The sequence below is a fragment of the Orycteropus afer genome, unplaced genomic scaffold (assembly GCF_000298275.1).
Source record: "Orycteropus afer afer isolate SDZICR_OR568_19922 unplaced genomic scaffold, OryAfe1.0 scaffold00007, whole genome shotgun sequence".
Taxonomy (NCBI): domain Eukaryota; kingdom Metazoa; phylum Chordata; class Mammalia; order Tubulidentata; family Orycteropodidae; genus Orycteropus; species Orycteropus afer.
In genome coordinates, this window is record NW_006921594.1 from 18,288,433 (window position 1) to 18,307,572 (window position 19,140).

At 38.7% G+C, this 19,140-nt stretch overlaps 2 protein-coding genes across 2 annotated transcripts in view; one reads left to right on the forward strand and one right to left on the reverse strand.

Annotated features, from left to right (window-relative positions):
- CCDC146 (coiled-coil domain containing 146) overlaps positions 1–19,140 on the forward strand; it is a 155,985-nt gene that overhangs the window by 13,653 nt on the left and 123,192 nt on the right. The gene's annotated exons all lie outside the window — the stretch shown is intronic.
- Positions 12,122–16,224, reverse strand: FGL2 (fibrinogen like 2). The gene is made up of 2 exons (XM_007944648.1): positions 15,609–16,224; positions 12,122–12,828 (listed from the first exon to the last, which is right to left on the reverse strand). The coding sequence occupies exons 1-2, from the start codon at positions 16,222–16,224 to the stop codon at positions 12,122–12,124; spliced, it is 1,323 nt and encodes a 440-aa protein (XP_007942839.1).

Here is a 19,140-nt window from a genome sequence, read left to right on the forward strand (position 1 = left end):
CCCCTCCTTGGGTTTCTGAGGCAGTATCACTATGGAAGTAGATTGCCCCATCTTCCTTCTGAGGAGTGGCTGGTGGGTTTGAACTGCCAGCCATCTGGTTAACAATCAAGTACCTTAGCCACTATGCTACCAGAGCTCCTTCAACTGAGAATAGACAGGCTCAAATTATTTTAAATGTTAATAGCCTCCCCCCGCACACACACTGGGGAGAGATAGACTCTCTGATGGGTGTGGTGGTTCAGTAAAACTGGATGTTAGTTCTAGCTCTGTATGAAATCTCTTTGTAAACGTCAGCAAGTCATTTAAGGTCTGTGAACCTCTGTTCGGTGCTCTCCTATTTACACCCACCTCAACCCTTCCACCCCAAGCCACCTGAGGTACCACTGGGGAATCCTCATTCTCCCTACAGACAATTTGTACACTAAACCCATTTATCTTCTCGATATCTCTGGCTACTTCATTGTTTTATAGACACTCTTTCCAATTTTCTGGGTTCCTGTCATTTTCCTTCCCACCCAGTACCATATTATTACCCAGAAAACAGAACTGAGTGATCAGTAGGTGGCAGGGGGACATTATAGATTCTTAGATTTGAATTTTTCTTTGCTTTATCATAAGGATTAAGCTCCTCCTCCTTAACCTTACAATCAACCTTCCATTCTTTTCTCTCCTTATGTTCCCTCCTGCATACTCCATTTTCCAGCCAAATTGAACACGCTGCCATTTTTCTAACCAGCTCCTGATTTCCCAGCCTCCGGATGATTTTGCTTATTCTGCCCAGCCCATTTCTGTGCTTCAGAATTCCACCTGCCTTTCCAGCACCGCTCAGATCCAACCTCTTTGAACCATTCCCTGTCCTGACAAAAGGTGATCACCTACTTCAGTAATTTTCCCACATAGTGCTTGTACTTTCCTTATGTCACTCATTATTTTCTTTCTGTCTTTTTTTAAAAGCTTATCTATAGTAGCTTCTAAGAAATTTGAGAGTCAGAAGTGCATGGTATTCATCTTACCTTTTTTGTTTTTTGCACTCTTATTTAGCTCACTGTCTTATATGTCGTACAGCTGAGATTTTCAAAGGAGTGAATGTACATGGTAATTAGTAAAACCCTACACTGAGGTAATCATGCTACTAAAGCACTATTTTAAAAGGCAAACTTAAAAACGAAAAATTTCTTCCGAGTTTCTGAAGTTTTCAGATAAAGTCAGCCCAAACTCTCAGAGGTTTCAGTGTTTAAACGTAGGAACATCAACCAAGTCAGAACCACCATACAGCTATTCCAATTTTATTTTGCCAGCTAAACCTCGAAAGTCATATGCAATGGGAAAGCAATGCTTTTTCAAATACTTAAAAAAAAAAAAAAAAAACTCTTAAGTGAAATTGAAGATGTAGCCCCAAGATATAAAATAAAAGCAGACTTCTGGGTGAACAGTGTTTCCTACATCAGACTTCTCCTGGGTTCTTCCAACCCTACTTCTTTTGGCAGTCTTCACATATATCTGCAGAATCATAGGGCCTCTGGGGATATAGTTTGAAAAACCTCTACTCTAGCAGTTTGATGTGTTAAATACCAAACCTGCATTCGTCAAGAAAGTGTCATTCTTTCCTGTCCACCTTACAGAATCACACATGATATCAGGGCCTCTGTAGATTTTTTAACAGTTGTCTTGTTCACATAAAAACAAAAATTTTACAAAATACGTTGTTAGTTGCCGTTGACTCTAGTCTGAGTCATGGCGACCCCCTGTGTACACACTAACACTGTGCTCCACAGGGTTTTCAAGGCTGGGACCCTTCAGAAGCAGCTCATCAAGCCTGTAACTCAAGGAGCCTCTGTGTGCATTCAAACCGCCAACCTTTTGGCTAGTAGTTGAGTGCTTAACTTTGCAGCACCCAAGCATTCCTTACAAAAAAAAAGTATCTCTGTACCAACACCATTCATTTATAAATGAGATTCTCATTTCAAAACAATGGTTTTATTTAACAGATGAAAATTTAAAAAAAAAAAAGACTTTGCTATTTACATAAGAAATACTTTGGCTTCTAAATTACTTAAAAAGTGCTCTCTGTACTTAAGCAGAATTTGTTCATCAGTGAATTCTACCACAGTAACCATGGGAATAAAATAGTGTTTGGAGAGTGTAGAAACTTGTTTGCCTTTTCTGTGAGAGTTGTTATAAATTCTGATTTAGGTGTAGGCAGAAAATAACAAATTTTAAGCATTAGGTTAAGTAGGGACATTAATCCACTTGAAATGTATTAATTTTTGAAATATCTATTGTTAACAAAATATTATGCAGTTGTTTTGATAAGATAAAAAGTGAAATGTCTCACCTTATACTGAGATTTAATTGGAACTGTTTTCCATTTCATAGATTCACATAGAAAGTCAAAGCAGGGTGATACTGAGGTTTACTGTTGGTGTATTTTACCCCTGGAAAATTAGCCTGCTTCAAGAATGCTAGGAAAGATGTCAATAGCTATGGGTCCACAAATGATAAACAATATCTAGATTTGAGAGTTGTTTTTTTTTCCCCCAGGAACAGCATTTAGTGTGTATAAAGCTTATTGCTGCATTAATCACAGCAGAGATAACATTGGAAATGCTTCTAGGAAAGTGTCCAGCACATGGCTGGCACTCAGCAAGTGTCAGCTGTTTATTATTAGTAATATGTAGAAACAAAATACCCCAAAAGTAGTACATTCTAAACAAAATATTTAAAACGTTTACTTAGATTGAACGAAAAAAAATGTGATATTCCCTTTGCTGAGTGGGAAATGAATATAAGCAAATAATTTTGTGTAGCCTTCTTTGATAAACTTTCACAACATGAGCACAATTTGCTTGCCACTTCTTGTAGAAGATGAGAAGGCCAGTTTCCAGAGATAGAAACTGAACAAGTTTTCAATCCTATGTAATCCAAAATAAGCTGAACATTTGTACAGTCCCTCTGTAATAGATGAGCAATGCATTGTAAGGAGTAGCATTCTTATTAGTTACTCAGATGAGTCGGAATCAACTTGACAGTGAGTTTGAGCTTGACTGCTAGTGATTAAACTCAGATTTTAAGTTTAGAAAGTTATTATTTTGAAAAGGTCTTATTCAAAATACTTTAAAAAGCATATAGCACTATGTCATGCATACTATACACAAATAGTAAATTATTGGCTTAAATAATGAGTATAATACAAGTTATCTTTGAGAGGCTAAGACAAAAAAAGGTCAGCACATTCCTTTAAAAATATTTTCATTCAAAAGTAGAGCATATATTGTCAGAGGTATAGTGTAGATTTCCTTGTAAAAATGATTAATAAAATAATACAGCTCTTTTTAAAAAGTTTTGCTGTGTCTGGGAACACAAATGAGCTAGATCAGGGCTTTAATCATGATTTGCCTCGTAATTTTCAATGAGCAAAGGTGCAGAGGCAGAGTTGAATGTGGGCACAAGGACAGTAGGCTGCTGGCCTGACAGAAATGTATAGAAAAACCAAAGTCTGGACAGGAAAGGAAACCATACTATGGGATTGTGGAGGGGGGAGGAGTAGTAAAAAGGAATAGCAAGAAGCACTGATTGCCAAGGATTTGATGTAGGAGATTGAAAGGAAATAAAGTTCTAGCTTATGGCAATTTATTTCAAATAAGCTAGCTATTGGCTCATGGTGATTTTTGTGGTCTTGAGTTTTGACCACATGTATAAGAGCTGCATATGTTTTATTATGTGCTAGTTTCTTTTTGTATTATAGCATGTGTGTTAGAAATAACATATCTAAGTATTTACATAGACCATGTACATACATATGTTGTATGTATAAATCTATGTATATGTACATGCATATGAAGCCTACCCATGTGCAGAGGGCTGCATTTTCCATCTGCAGCTCGACCACACATTAAAGGACCCATGGATTCACTACCATCTGTACTCTGGCAGCTCTCTAACGTATTTCTGAACCCTAGACATCTCACCTGAGCTTCAGAGAAATATGCAAATGCCTATATCCAGTCACATTCATCTAATGCCATTCTAATGTTAGCAGTTTAAAAGCTATTAGAAATATAAATTTTAGATTAACTCTAACCTGGAAAATATCTGTGAAAAGAAACACAAGTTTTGACCATTACTGTCTCTAAAATAAAGAGAAAGGGAGTAGAACCAGTCTCTGCTTAACTGAAGGTTTTTATTCATAGCAAATTAGTACCCAAATAGATTGACACAGTGGCTGCAACTATGGGCTCAAACATGCTTATTATTGTGAGGATGGCACAAAACTCAAAACCAAACTCACTGCTATCAAGTAGGATCTGACTCATAGCAACCCCTCCTTGGGTTTCCAAGGCAGTATCACTATGGAAGTAGATTGCCCAATCTTCCTTCTGAGGAGTGGCTGGTGGGTTTGAACCACCAGCCTTCTGGTTAGCCTTCAGCACTACACAATCATGTTTCTTTCTGTTATGCATGTTGTTGTTGTGTTGTTTTGCCGTCAGTCGGCCCCGACTCATAGCGACCCCTCTTTGGGTTTCCAAGGCAGTATCACTACGGAAGTAGGATTGCCCAACCTTCCTTCCGAGGAGTGGCTGGTGGGTTTGAACCGCCAGCCGTCTGGTTAGCAAGCAAGTGTCTTAGCCACTATGCTACCAGAGTTATGCATGAGGTCGCTATAAATCAGAACCAACTTGATGGCACCTAACAACAACAATAACATATGGTTTGAAATAACTATAAATTGTTTTGCAAACTTGGATAGTATGTTGTTAACAAATAAGAAAGTGTTTTGGTCTGTGACCTACTTCATATTTTGTTGTGTGCATATATACACACTCACATACACACACACATTGCATCTTATATGACAACACCCCAGCCTCACAAGGTATTATCTTGCAGAGGAAACAATATGTGAGGCTTCAGTGGGTCATTCTTGCTTTTTTCACTTGAAGTGATTTTATAAAGTACCATTGTGGAATACCATGATGGCATCTGAGACCATGATGGCATGATGGTACTCTGAGTTCTCCAAGTACACACAAAATAGTGTTGCTGGCAGAAGCAAGACAGAAAAGAAAAAGCAAATCCAAACCTAAAATAATCTAGAGTATCTGTTCTACTGGAAATATATCTCTGCCCTCTCCACGAAGGAGTGGCCGTGGGACCTCTCAAATGACCTAGTTATAATATGGGGTGGGTGGGTACAGTGATACTGGATCTTTCTCATCTATACCTCTACAAGGTCAGTTTGTCTTGTGGCTCCTTTTGTGAAAGTCTTTCTTCCATATGCTTACTTGCTTGGTTATCTCATCTAGGCCCATGGATTCGTTAGCATCTATATTCTGGCAGCTCTCAAACATATTTGTAAACCCTAGATGTCTTCCAGGAGTTCTGGTAGTGTAGTGCCTAAGGCACTTGACTGCTAACCAGAAGGCTGGTAGTTCAAACCCAGCAGCCACTCCTCGGAAAGAAGATTGGGCAATCTACTTCGGTAGTGATACTGCTTCAGAAACCCAAGGAGGGGTTGCTATGAGTCTGGGCCAACTCAACAGCACATGACAACAACAACAACAACAGATGTCTTCCATGAACTTCAGAGGAATATCCAAATGCCTACATCCACTGGGATATCTGCTCAGTATTTGTATTTAGAATGTCCAAAATTTCTGATCCACTCGCACCACACACGATAGACAAGCTCTCCCTGCAATCTTACTCATCTAAAATCTTGTTTTCTGTGACACCTCCAGTTTTTTCACTATCCACTCCTGACCCTCGATCAGCACATTGTGTCAGCTTTATCTTTGAAATAAACCTACGTCACTACAACCACTGTAGTTCATGCTTTCATAATTTCTCGTCTAGATTATTTCATCCATCAAACTGTCCTTCCATCCTTATCTCCCTACAGTCTAGTCTCCTCTCAACAATAAGAGTAATCCTTTTAGAACTGAATGAGATCATGTCACTCTTCTGCTCAAATCCCTCACAGCTCTTATCTCACTCAGAACAAAAGACAAAATCCTCCCCATGGGGTACAAGGCCTTGATGATCTGGCACCCTTGTCCCATCTTGTGTCCTTCCACATCCTCAAGTTCTTCATCTTCTCTCCCCCACTCCAGACTCCGCTTTTACCATACTGGCTCCTTGATGATCTTCAGATATACCAAGAACTTTCCAGACTCTGAACCTTTGTTAGTGATGTTTCCTTTGCTTAGAATACTCATCCCCCAGATATCTGCATGGCTTGCCCTATTATTTCAAGTCTCTGTTCAAATGGCACCTCCTCAGAGAGGACTCCCCTAACATCCCTCTATAAAATAGCATATCCTCCTGTGATACCCCTCACTTTGCCTAATTTTTCATGGTATTTATCATGAAAAATATTTTCATGAATAAATATTTATTGCTTATTTGTTTATTGTCTCCTCTGATAAAATGTAAACTCTACAAATACAGGCTTTTTGTCTGTTTTGTTCACTGATCTATTTCCAGCCTCCTAGAATATGGCCTGGCACATAGAATACACTCAATGAATATTTGTTGAATAAATTAAGACTAAATCCATCCCAGCATTCTTATCTCCATAAGCATTTGAGTTCCAAGATGTATCTGGCTTCTGAACATTAGTTATCACAAGCTGCTATTGAGTCTAGGTTTCTGTTAATTTATCAGGTAAGCTATTGGAACTAAAAACATCTATTCAAACCAGTCCACTGAATCTAGAACTTCCAGTAAATGTGATTATATCAATAAATTCAGCCACATATAAAATTCTGTTCCTCCTTCCTTAGTCAGGCAATCTCTAAATCTGTCCCCACATGTATTCCCCAGCTTTCTGCTGATATTAATTAGCAAAGCCTTGCAAACACTTCTCTGCTTTAATGCTGTAATTGACATCAGTGCATGCCCTGTGTTATGATCTGAATTGTATCCCAAAAATATGCATTGGAATCCCAACCCCTAGACCTGTGGATGTAATCCCATTTGGAAATAGGGCTTCTTTTGTTATGTTTTGAGGCCATGTCAGAATAGGGCATGTCCCAAACCTGATCTGAGTTATATAAAGAGCAGCATAGATGCAGAGACAAGCAAATACAAATGAATGGGAAGACAGGTGCCACGTGAACATCTCCAAGGAATCGAGGAGCACTGGGGCTGCAGAGGCTGAAATAGACAAGAATCTTCCCCCATAGCTGACACAGAGAGAACCTTTCCCCACAGCTGGTGCTCAGAGTAAGATTTCTAGCCTTCTGAGCTCTGGGAGAAAATAGGTTTCTCTTCTTAGAAGCCACTTGGAATATTTCTGTTGCAGCAGCACTAGGATAAGACACCCTAGTGACAGATCTTGAGACATAGGGAGTGGGATGAAGGAGCCTAAGAGACAATTAAGATCATTCTCTCAGGAACGAATGACAGTGCCTTTAAGCAGAGGAAGAGGAGCCTCATCAAACGTGTGTGCGGGGGATACACCTGAAGGAGCAAAGGGGGATCAATCACGTTCGAGAATTCAGGGTACTCTGAGTTCTCCAAGTACACACAGTTTCCCTCATTTGTATTCTTGTTTAAGGAGCTGTGGTGGTGGAGTGGTTAAAGCATTCAGCTGCTAATCTAAAAGAGAAGTTCGAACCCACCAGCCTCTCGTGGTAGGAAGATAAGGCAGTGTGCTTCAATTCACAGCCCTAGAAACCCTATAGGCAAGTTTACTCTGTCCCATAAGGTCTCTATGAGACTCCACTGCAGTGAGTTTCACTTTTGTTTTAGTTTTTAGTATTCTTATTTCCAACTTTTTCCAATCAATAAATAAAGGAGACCTGGAAAAGCTGTATTTCAGTAGATGTTGTAATCTGACAGTACACAGATTGAAATTAGAGTTTAGTTTCAGCCAAGTAAGCATGTTAGCTCTGGGGAGAGGGATGAGATTAGAATTGGAGGTAGTTTGCAAAGGATCTTTAGTCTGTAATTTTAAACAATGTAAAAGTTTATGGATTTAAAACTTAATTTAAAAATTACAATATACTATAAGAAGTATGAAAAGTAATTCCGTCTCTTAAGGACCTGAGTCAAGGAGAACAATCAGTGCCTAGCCTGGTGCAGTCATACCCATCTATGTGGCTTCTACCCAAGGCATTTTCTGGACCCCTTTCTAAAAGTTTGCCACTGTTTGGTAGCCAATCCAATGGTATATCTGATCCTGCTTTGCTATATTCTCCCTTGGCTTCAATAAACAAGCAAACACACGAAAAAGACTCACTGCCCACGAGTCAGCTCCAACTCATAATGACCCCTCCTTGGGTTTCCGAGGTGGTATCACTATGGACGTAGATTGCCCCATCTTCCTTCGGAGGAGTGGCTGGTGGGTTTGAACTGCCAGCCTTCTGGTTAGTAGTCAAATGCCTTAGACACTATGTAACCAGAGCTCCCCTCCTTGATTTCAGTCTCCCCAAAATCCTCAGATTTAACAATAACCTCTCCTTTCCCAATTATAATTTTGGCTTGTTTAGACTACAGCTCTTCCTCCATGGCAACATATGGAGGAACTATTTTGAGTAACAACACTCCCATCTCAGATTTCCTTTACATCCTAGCCAGGCAGAGATTGATTTCAGGGAGCAATCTAGACAATTATTGAGTAATGTAGTATATAATAAGGAATATATGTTGTTGTGGTGGTTGTTAGGTGCTGTCGAGTCGTCTCTGACTCATAGCGCCCTCTCCTTGGGTTTCCGAGGCAGTATCACTACAGAAATAGATTGCTCAACCCTCCTTTTGAGGAGTGGCTGGTGGGTTTGAACCGCCAACCTTCTGGTTAGCAGTCAGTGCCTTAGGCACTATGCCACCAGAGCTCCCAAGGAATATATAGGATGGTATAAGATCCAAGAAGAGAGGTGGCAAATCTTCCTAATGTCATCAGGAAAGACTGCTCAGAAGAGAGAACTACTTAGGATACTAAGGTATTTGACTGCTGACCAGAAGTCTGGCATTTCAAACCCACCAGCCACTCCCCAGAAAGAAGACTAGGCAATGTATTTTTGTATGATACTGCTTTGGAGGCCCAAGGAGGGGACTCTCTGAGTCAGATCCCACTCCATGGCAGTGAGGGTTTTTTTTTAATGATAATATTAAGTATGTTATAAATGCTTTATATTTATTATGTCATTTAACCTTCTCAGTAGCCCTATAAAGTAGATATTATTCTTATCTCTGTTTTGTAACTGAAGAAGCCAAAGCATGGTAAATTTAAATGACTTGCCTGTTATTGCACAGTTTGCAAATGGTGGAGCTGGAATTCAAATCTAGGAAGTTTGCCTGCTGAATCCCAAGGTCTTAATCATGTGTGATAAGACAAAACCTGGTGGGAACTGAGGATGACATTCTCTCTAGACCAAAAACAAACAAAAGGAAACAAAACCCCTTGCCATCAAGTTGATTGTAACTCATAACAACCCTGTAAGAAAGAGTAGAACTGCCCTATAGCGTTTCTAGGGCTGTGAATCTTTACAGAAGCAGACTGCCATGATTTTTCTCCCATGGAGCAGCTGGTGGGTTCAAACTGCCAACATTTTGGTTAGCAGCCAAGAACTTAATCACTCTGCCACCATCTAGAGCAAGGGAACATTATATGCAAAGCAATGAAAACGAGAAGATGGTTTGTTTGAGAACAACCAAGGCATTCAGTATGGTGGGAATGACAGAAACAGAGTTTAAAAGGTAGGCAGATCTCATAGGGACTTGATTGCCAGATTCTATCTTATGAGAAGTGAAGTGTTATCGAAAGATTTTAAGCAGGACAATAACATGATCAATATTATATTTTTGAATAATCCCTGTGGCAGTGATACAGAAGATGAATTGGAGTATTTTGAAACTGGAGGCATGGGCTTCTATTAGGAGCGTGTGTATTATCCTAAGGAGGTGATGAGGGCTGGGTCAGAGCAGCAATATAAATGATGGATGGGAGATGGACTTGAATGCCACAGATGATCTGGAAACTTTGGTATTTTAAATATCTCAAAAATACTATAGAGAGAAATAAGGTAGTAATGTTCCTTTATTTGCCTTTGCCTTCCTCTTCATGCAATTAAAAAAAAAAAAAGCTGCTGTTGAGTCGATTCTGACTCATAGCGACCCTATAGGACAAAGTAAAACTACCTAGAGTTTCTAAGGCTAGAAATCTTTATGCAAGCAGACTGCCACATCATTCTCCCGCAGATCTGCTGGTGGTTTTGAACCACCAACCCTTTAGTTAGCAGCCAAGTGCTTTAACCACTAAGTCACCAGAGCCTCACATTCATGCAAAAGTACTGATTAAAGTCTTCAAAGAGTCAAGGATATTGTCTAGGTTAGCTAAACATTATACAAGTTCTCAGAGAAGAGTAAGTGTATAAATATTATTTTGCAAACAGTAATAGTTAATATTTCTACACTGAGGAAATAAGATGTGAACATTAAATGTTTTATTTTATAAGATTTTAAAAGGCATAAAACATAAACCTATTTATACATAAAAGAAAATAAGAATTTTAAACGAGAATTTATGACATTACCATCATTTTTACCTTTAAAACCTTATCCTGGGTAGCTATTCAAAAATAAGGACCAGCAAATTTAGTTTCCAGGATATTTTCTATGCTTGTATATTTAAGCTTTTTATTTACTGGACCAATGTACTATCAATTCATTTGGAGAATTACTCCTTATTAGTTTGAAAGATCTTATTTTTTCCCAGTAGTAGATGAATTGATTCCATGTGGAATTTTTGAGGAGTCATTTTAGTCAGTATTTTCATATAATGATAAATATCAGAAACACAGAGTCTTAATTATGTAACAAATAACTAGTCACTAAAAGAAACATAAGGCCTTAAATAATATATTTATGAGTAGCCAATCTACATTTCTGAATAGTAATACATATTAGGAGATAGCTATGCTAAGGCAAAAAAAAAAAAAAAACTTCCTCAGTTATAATCTATTTTCATTAGCATGTTAAAGATCATCAGAGTCTAGATTATATTTTATACTGAGTGGTATACTAAAGAGGAATTGTTACAGAATATTTTGTTAGAGAAACATTATAAATGTTTAATGGAAAATAAGATTTTGATCCTTTGAAATAGTGGAAAGATAGAAAGATAAGCTTTTGAGTATTATATGGCTTAATAGATTTGCCAAATTCCCCTGAAATTATAACTATTTCCCATTAAATCAGTAGACACTGTGTATATGAGCAGATATTTTTCTTAAAATTTATTTTGTGATGAGTCCATTTTTTATCACAGCTCTCTATCTCTAAAGTAAATCACTTAATGATATTATATCGCTTAGGTGATAAAATTGACCTATAAACACTACCCCCTCACTACACCCTGCCTCCCCCTCGAGAAAAGCCTACCAGTAGTCTAGCACAGTAATGAGAAGTCTTATATTACAAACTATGATGCATACAGAGCAAAGGAAGTTAAAGCAGTGTTCACCATCAAACATAGAAAAGGTTAAACTGTGGCCTTTAAGATGACATTATTGTATGAATGACATTATTTTCTTTTTAGGAGTGACGTTATGCTACCACATTTTAAAATGTTCTAAATGATGGATATTTTACATTTCATGAATATTACATGAGCATGTTTAATTATAGATATTATTTCCCTTTACCTGGGAACTATACTACTGTAGGGTCTCCCTGACCCAAAGGAAATGCCATAAATTGAGTGTGTTCATCTCCAATTGAGAGTTATGCTGTTTAGAGACAAATAACCATGCAAATCACTGTGGCCTGAAAAACTAATACACCTTCAGACGGACTTAAACATAATGAAAATACAGATTACTCATGTAAAATCTAGCCCACTAAGTAAACAATTTTGTAGCAAGTAATAAAATTTTTCAATTAATAAAAAATAAGAGAATTATAAATCTAATGAATAGTTCTTAATATTCCTAATTACTTACAAGTGTTTGTTTGTATAAAACTATTATAGCAGCAAAATGTATATTTTTCAGCTTTATTTCAATGCTGTGTAGCATAAGAACCCACTATTCAGAGACACATTTTTGAACCATGGAAAGGGAGTATGAAACAAGGCATTTTCCAAAGTGCTGAAGCCTTATTAGGAATGAGCACTAGTGATTTATGGCTTAAAGTGCTTGGGTCTAATCATCATTTTGGCCTCTTTGAAGGAGAACTTGTAGCCACCAGGATGTGCATCACTCATACCAGGCCAGGTGCCCCAGAAAATCCCATTCCGGACACCTCTGTATTTTTGGTGATAATATTTGCCATTTAAGTTTGCAGAAATGCATGCATCAAACCACCAGCCTGAACTGTAGAAGAGCCCACAGTTCCCAGAAGGGTATCGATCATTGTCTCTATCTGGGGTGGTAAAAAATTTCATATCATGGTTATATTGTTTATTGAAACGTAAAGCATCTCCGGCCGTGCCATTATAATTACCAATGTGCACACGGTATTTGAGAAACTCATTAGCCACATAAAAGTGATCATACAAGGCATATAGTTTGACACCATTAAAGTCTTCAAGATCTACTCTCAGAATCATGTCCTTACTCTTGGTCAGAAGATGGATTTTATCATTTCCCAGCCAGAATTCTCTTCTGAGGTTTCCAAAACCAACTTTGTAGTCTTGCCATGTTCTGTTGAAGTTGGTGCTTCCATCAAGACGTGATTGCAGCACTGTCCAGCCTCCCCCCATGGTCTCCATGTCACAGTAAACTTCAAAGCTACTGTATTTGGGATCAGGTGTAACTCTGTAGGTCTCACTGCTTCTTTTGCCTAATGTGTGGTACTCAGAGCAATCTTTATATATTAGATGTTGAACTGAAGGAAGAAAAAGAAGACATTGGATTTTCATAGTAAAAAAATGAATAATTCTTTACATATACAAAGTTTGATAATTCAGTCATTCAATTACAATAATGAAATCTTGCCATACTAAACCTACTTGAATCTGTTTGGCAAATGTTTATTAAAGGACTAAGAAATAGTTGTCACAAGACCCTAAAACTATGTTTTGTGACCTCATGTGCTATTAAAGCCAAACTAGATTCTCAGACATTCTCTTGGTTGATAATAATGTCAACATCAGCAACAAACAACCATAATAACAATAATAAATAAAAGTGATAGTTACAATCTAGTCTGGTGGCCTAATGCCTAAGGCATTTGACTCCTAACCAGAAGGCTGGTGGAAACCACCAGCCACTCCTCAGAAGGAGATTGGGCAATCTACTTCTGTAGTGATAGCACCTCAGAAACCCAAGGAGAGGTTGCCATGAGTTGGATCCGACTCTACGGCAGTGAGTTTAGTGAGTAAGTCTTTATGTTCTAAGTACTGTGTCAAAGACTTGATAATATTTTCACACTTAACACACATCAACCTTATGATGTAGGTATTATTCCCAATTTATGGGTGAGTATATTTCCATTCCAGCCGGATCAGTGCCTTGCCCAAGTTCACATAAGTGGTAAGTGGCAGAGACAGGACACAAACTTAGATCTGTCTGGCTGTGAAGCTTGTCCTTCTAAGCACTGCATTCCTTGGTCTTGAAAGTCAAATAATTCCTAGTCTCCTAGAGCTCCATTCTATGCATACAAAGGAAGCACAGGCTTCTTTCACCTGAAGGAGACCTAGTGACTGCTAACCAGAAGGTTAGCAGTTTGAACCCCCAGCCTCTCCATGGCACAAAGATGTGGCAGTCTGCTCCCATAACAATTTACAGCCTAAGAAACTCTGTGAGCCAGTTCTACTCTGACCTATGGGATATGGGGTAACTAAGAGTCAATATCGACTCAATGGCAGTGGATTTGGTTTTCTGAGGTTTTGTTTTGCTTTTTTTCTTTTTTTCCTGGAAAGGGGCTGCTAGTCTCCATTGTCAGAAGGTTTTATAGAATATGTTCCAAATGATACATTTTAAAATTCTAATATACAGCATCATAGATTCATTTTTATTTTACTTGTATGAGAACTAAATAAGGAAACATAAGTAAAATTAAAATTTTTTCCAATAATACACTAATATTCTGAATTTATTATCTAAGGAAGTATTTAGCCAGTGTTTCCCATGTTTGGTTTCTAGAAAGAAATAATAGGTGATTGTGTTCAGCATAAGAGCAACAACCAATTAATAAGGTTCTACAGGAATCAAAGATACTTACTCCTAGATAATTTTTATAAAAATCGAGTCAGATCAGTTTAATATAAGCCTCTCTCAGGCATAAAAAATCTATTAATGTGTATTTAGAACTCTCAATATTCAGGTATTTTCCCAAATCTTTTAGTAGAAAAATAGTGGAATCTTGTTTTTGCCATTACAGGTTGCCATGCAAAGCGAAATCTAATGAATCTAATGTGCACTGAGGAATATCACCTAGGATGTGAACTTCTGTGCTAGCAATGTGCAGGGTAACCTCAGGTACAGGCTGCCAGGGTGCTGGCTGTGGTTCTTGGAACAGCCATCCACCTTCACTGGCACATTCCCGGGTGATAGAACATACTGCAGTACTTATTCCAAATGAACGTGCTCTCTACCTGGGCCCCAGGACCCCTCTGCCTCATACTCATGAGGAGTGGAGGTCTTAATTCAGAGATAGCTTTACATGGTGTAAAAAGACCATCAGCAGCAATTTCCAGGAACTGGGAGGAAAGCCCTGCTTCAGGAACCAATGACACTGTTAAAGTTCAGGGACACAGTAGGTGGTCTAGATGTGTGGTCTTTAGTGTGTATTTACTGAAGATAGTTCAAGTAATTTGGATGGTGAAGGTGTGTTCTTTTTTTATATGTTTTATATGAATTCTGATTTAAGGTACAAGAGTTAAAGAAATAAGAATGCAGTTCTTCCCTTAGAGGCATGCCACAACTTTCCCCTTAAAATATTTTTGTGACACAAGATCTCAAAGCTAGACATTTTGCACACACATGAAGCCACATAGCTACTTTTATCCCATCTGTAAACTTTCCCTTTTTTTGCTAGATATTTGGGATTCTGGACTACAGATCACTTGCTAAAACCTTTCAGAGATCTCCTGTTGACTGAGAAACGGCACACAGCCGACCATAAGGCAATCCTCCAGAACCTGATTTCTGATGAACAAAACTTAACTGTAAACATTGCCTGAGCTCTATTGTTTTCACGCACTCAGTGAAGAGATAGATGAGTTAAATGCACTAAAACATTAAGAAATACTCCTTCTGCTTCTGCTTGTGTGTTGTTGTTGTTGTTATTTGCCGTCGAGTCGGCCCCGACTCATAGCAACCCCTCCTTGGGTTTCCGAGGCAGTATCACTATGGAAGTAGGATTGCCCAACCTTCCTTCTGAGGAGTGGCTTGTGTGTAGGTCTAGCATTAGTAAGTAAGATCTTGACTGACAGTGCTTTCTGATGAGTACAGAATGGTCTGATTATAGTTTCTACACTTAAGTCATGAATCATTTCTGTAGTCACTTTAACAAAGGCATTTGCTTTTCTGTACTACCTTGATAAATAAAAAGTTATTTAGTCCATCATTTCTGTAGCTTAATTGTTCAGGTTATTGTTTGTAGGTACTGCATAACTATATAACATTCATGAACAAATGATAAAGAAACATTCTTATACATACCTGGACGTGATTGTATTTGTTCTTGGCTGGGACACTGTGATGAACATTTGCCATCCAAACTGTTGACAACCAATGTTAGATTGGCCACTTTTCTGTCAACATAGTTTTCTATGTTGTTCATATTGACGAGATTCAGCTTCTCCAGGCGACCGTGAAGCCCGTCAATCTCCTCTTTGGCATTTTTCAGGGCAGAGGACAGCTTGTTAACCTCGCTCTCTAATTCTCTAACTCTGTTGTCAGCAGCCTCTTCTGGGGCTCCAGAGCTGGGGACCAGTAGTCCGTTCCTGCCTGGGTCTCTGCTGTCGTCAGCCTGTAGTTTGCAGTCTTGGCAAGATCTCTTCAGGTTATTTACAATTTCTTTGAGGTTCTGGACTTCTTTGAACACCTCTTCAAGCCTGCCAAACTGCTTCGGGAGCTGAAGAGTCAAGGGGGGCAGGCTCACCTGGAAGGGACATTCTCCTCCCTCCTCGCATTTCCCTCTGCTTTCCAGCCTCACCGGGCAGGCGTCCTTCATGGTTTCATCCCTAACTTCATCTGTTTCATTGTTTGCCACAACCAAAAAGCTCTGAGCAGCCAGGACGGCTGAGCTCAGCCAGCACAAGTCAGCTAGCTTCATCTTTGCGGTGGCACTCACCCCAGCAGGGAAGTGTGCAGGCTGGAGCTGCTTTAATAGCTGCAGCTGCCTGAGTCAGGCTTTCTGTGTTCCCAGAAAAGGGCGGGAGTGCTTGCATCACAGGTCTCAGGAACACAGAGCAGCTCGTCCTCCTCAATGCAGATTGCCAGAAAACGGTTATTCATTCTCAAAGTACTCTTAACCAGAATTACTGTAGTGGGTCAGGTGCACATATTCAAGACACTTCACTTCCTTGTGTCTGATTTCAAAGCACAAGACTTATATTTGAAAAATAATTTGTTACACCTGTGTTGGAAATAAATCATTTAATTGTACTTAATGCCACTGGAGAAACTAATGTTTAGAGATAAAAATTAATATGCTAAGTATCTAGACTGTCTAAAGAACAGAAATGTTACTAAAATGAAAACAGTCCTCTTAGAATGTGGCCTTGAGGAGTTTGTATCTTCTTCATGTTGGACTTGTACGTGAAATATTCCTTTTAAAAGTTTCTCAGTTTAACAAAGTGCAGCTTCCTGACTCTTGCAATGTTTTTTGTTTTGTTTTGTTTTTTAAATAACCAGAGGCTAGCTGGTTGGGCAGTCTACTTCCCTAGTGATACTGCCTCGGAAACCCAAGGGGGGGGGCTCACCATGAGTCTGGTCCAACTCGATGGCAGTGAGTTTGGGTTGTTTTTTTTTTTTTGGTTTATTGGAAAAGGGAAGAAATACTTGCCCAGAGAAAAGTGTTACTTTCTATTCCTGTGACCATGGCATGCTGTAGTGGACATGCCTAAATGTTTAAGACACATTTAAAAGTACATCTTAGTCTTTCACCAGACCTGGCAGCTGCCCGGCCTCTGCTTTTCACCATTTCTGGGATTGCACTATCATCTTCCACAGCTGCCCAGATGTGAATCTCTGAGCTCATCCTGCCTTTGTTCTGATTCTTCTGTCTACAGCTGTCTTTGCCTTCCATTCCCACTGGCAGCCCTGACAGTCCGGCCTCTGTGCTTTCTGTCTCCAGACTTCGATGCCACTCTCTATTCCTTGCCCAAAACTTGTCAACACTCATAACTATTGTTTTAAAACTCTCCTCCTCAGAGGGTGAGGGCAGCTGGGGGAACAGCTTCAATCCAAGAAACTGTCCCTCTTTTAATTTGTTTTGCATGTTGGTGTTTCATATATGATTTCTTTAAAAAGAAAGGATGATAGTACTTTAAAAATAATTTCAAAATGACTGACAGGTATGAAAATCCAAATTCTTTATTGTAGATATTAAAGGTCTCTGTAACCTCATATTTGTTTCTTTAAACTGATTTCCTGTGATTTTTTAGGCAACCTCTTCATTCCAGTACCCTATAGACTCTATGTACCCAAACTACCCTATGTACCTTCTCTAAGTATGGAGGGCTCACTTTACACTTTCACAACTGCATTTACACCATTCCTCTGGTACATGCTCTGCCTATCTAATTCTGCTTGAAGCCCAAGCCCCACCTCCTCCTTGAAGGCTTCCTGGATATATCTGTTTTTGTACACACTTTCACTGCCACACACATGCTCATACTGTATCTATATATACATATATTTGTATACACAATCTCCTAGTTAGGATTGAAGCCTATTTAATTATTTAAAAGCTGCACGTGCAGCAAATGAAAGTGACTGTGATGAAGAATTTGTTGCAAGTAGGAGTTGGTTCAGTCCTTTCAAAGTGAGGGAAAATTTATGTAATATTACAGGACAAGTAGTTTTCCTTAAGTCAGACTTTCTTCCCTAACCCTGGGATGCCTGTATATAAACTGAAAGGACAGACAGAGGGAAGGAAGGAAGGAGGGACGGAGGGATAAAAAGAAAGTATCTTCTCCAATTAGTGGAGCTCTGGTAGCATAGTGCCTAAGGCTAGTGCCTAAGTGCTAATCAGGAGGCTAGTGGTTCAAACCCACCAGCTACTCCTTGGAAGGAATGTTGGGCAATCTACTTCTGTAGTGATACTGCCTCTGAAACCCAAGGAGGGGTCGCTGTGACTTGAGTCAGACTCGACGGCACACGACATCTCCAGTTAGTAAATCCGTCAGGAGCAGAACCACTTATGTGTTGATGAATATTTAGGAGATCAGGATTCCAGCCCTGGAAGTGCTTCTTATTGGATATATGGATCATGAACTACACTGAGCCTTGGTTTTTGTAACTCTAAGGAGGAATTTGGTTATTCTTCCTTTATTACAGGAATAATAGTTATAAAGATTATGAGTGCTTATGAAAAAATGTGGCGTATAAATGTAACATTCTTTTCAAACAAATTTGTCAAACATGTTCTACACACCTCTGCCTCATTTTCCTCCATCTTCTTCCAATGTTTTTAAAAAAGTAAGTTTATTTTTCTTTTCATTCCATTGAGTATATTCAAACTAATGTTAAACAAAACTTTTAACTTTCTGGCTAAAAATACCTATCTGATAATCTCTTAATTTTGTTTTTCTCTCCTTACTCACTCTTAAGCTGTGACCTTTGTCTCCTGTAAGGGAAGAAATAGATAAATGCTTCCACACTTTTAAAAAGAGAGAAGGATGATAATATATATGAAAAATTATTTCTTAAGTACAAATTTACAGGAATGTTTAGTTTCTGATACATTATTAAATCCTTTTGACAGTCGTGGGAATTCATATATTTAGTCAGTAAAGTATTTATTAAGAATCTGTGTATACCATGGAATACTATGCAATGCTAAAGAATAATGTAGAATGTGCAAAACACCGCATAACATGGATGAACTTGGAGGACATTATGCTGAGGCAAATAAGTCAATCACAAAAGGACAAATACTATATTAGTCCGTTATTGTAAAAGTTAAGGAAAGGTTTATCTATAGAAGGAAATTTTCTTTGTTGGTTACCAGGGGTGGGAGGGGAGG

Excerpts from the sequence above, each read along its gene's own strand:
- FGL2 (XM_007944648.1), bottom strand. The coding sequence starts at position 16,224 with ATGAAGCTAGCTGACTTGTGCTGGCTGAGCTCAGCCGTCCTGGCTGCT. Across the intron at positions 12,829-15,608 it reads ACAAATACAATCACGTCCAG|TTCAACATCTAATATATAAA; the intron begins GTATGTATAAGA and ends TTCTTCCTTCAG.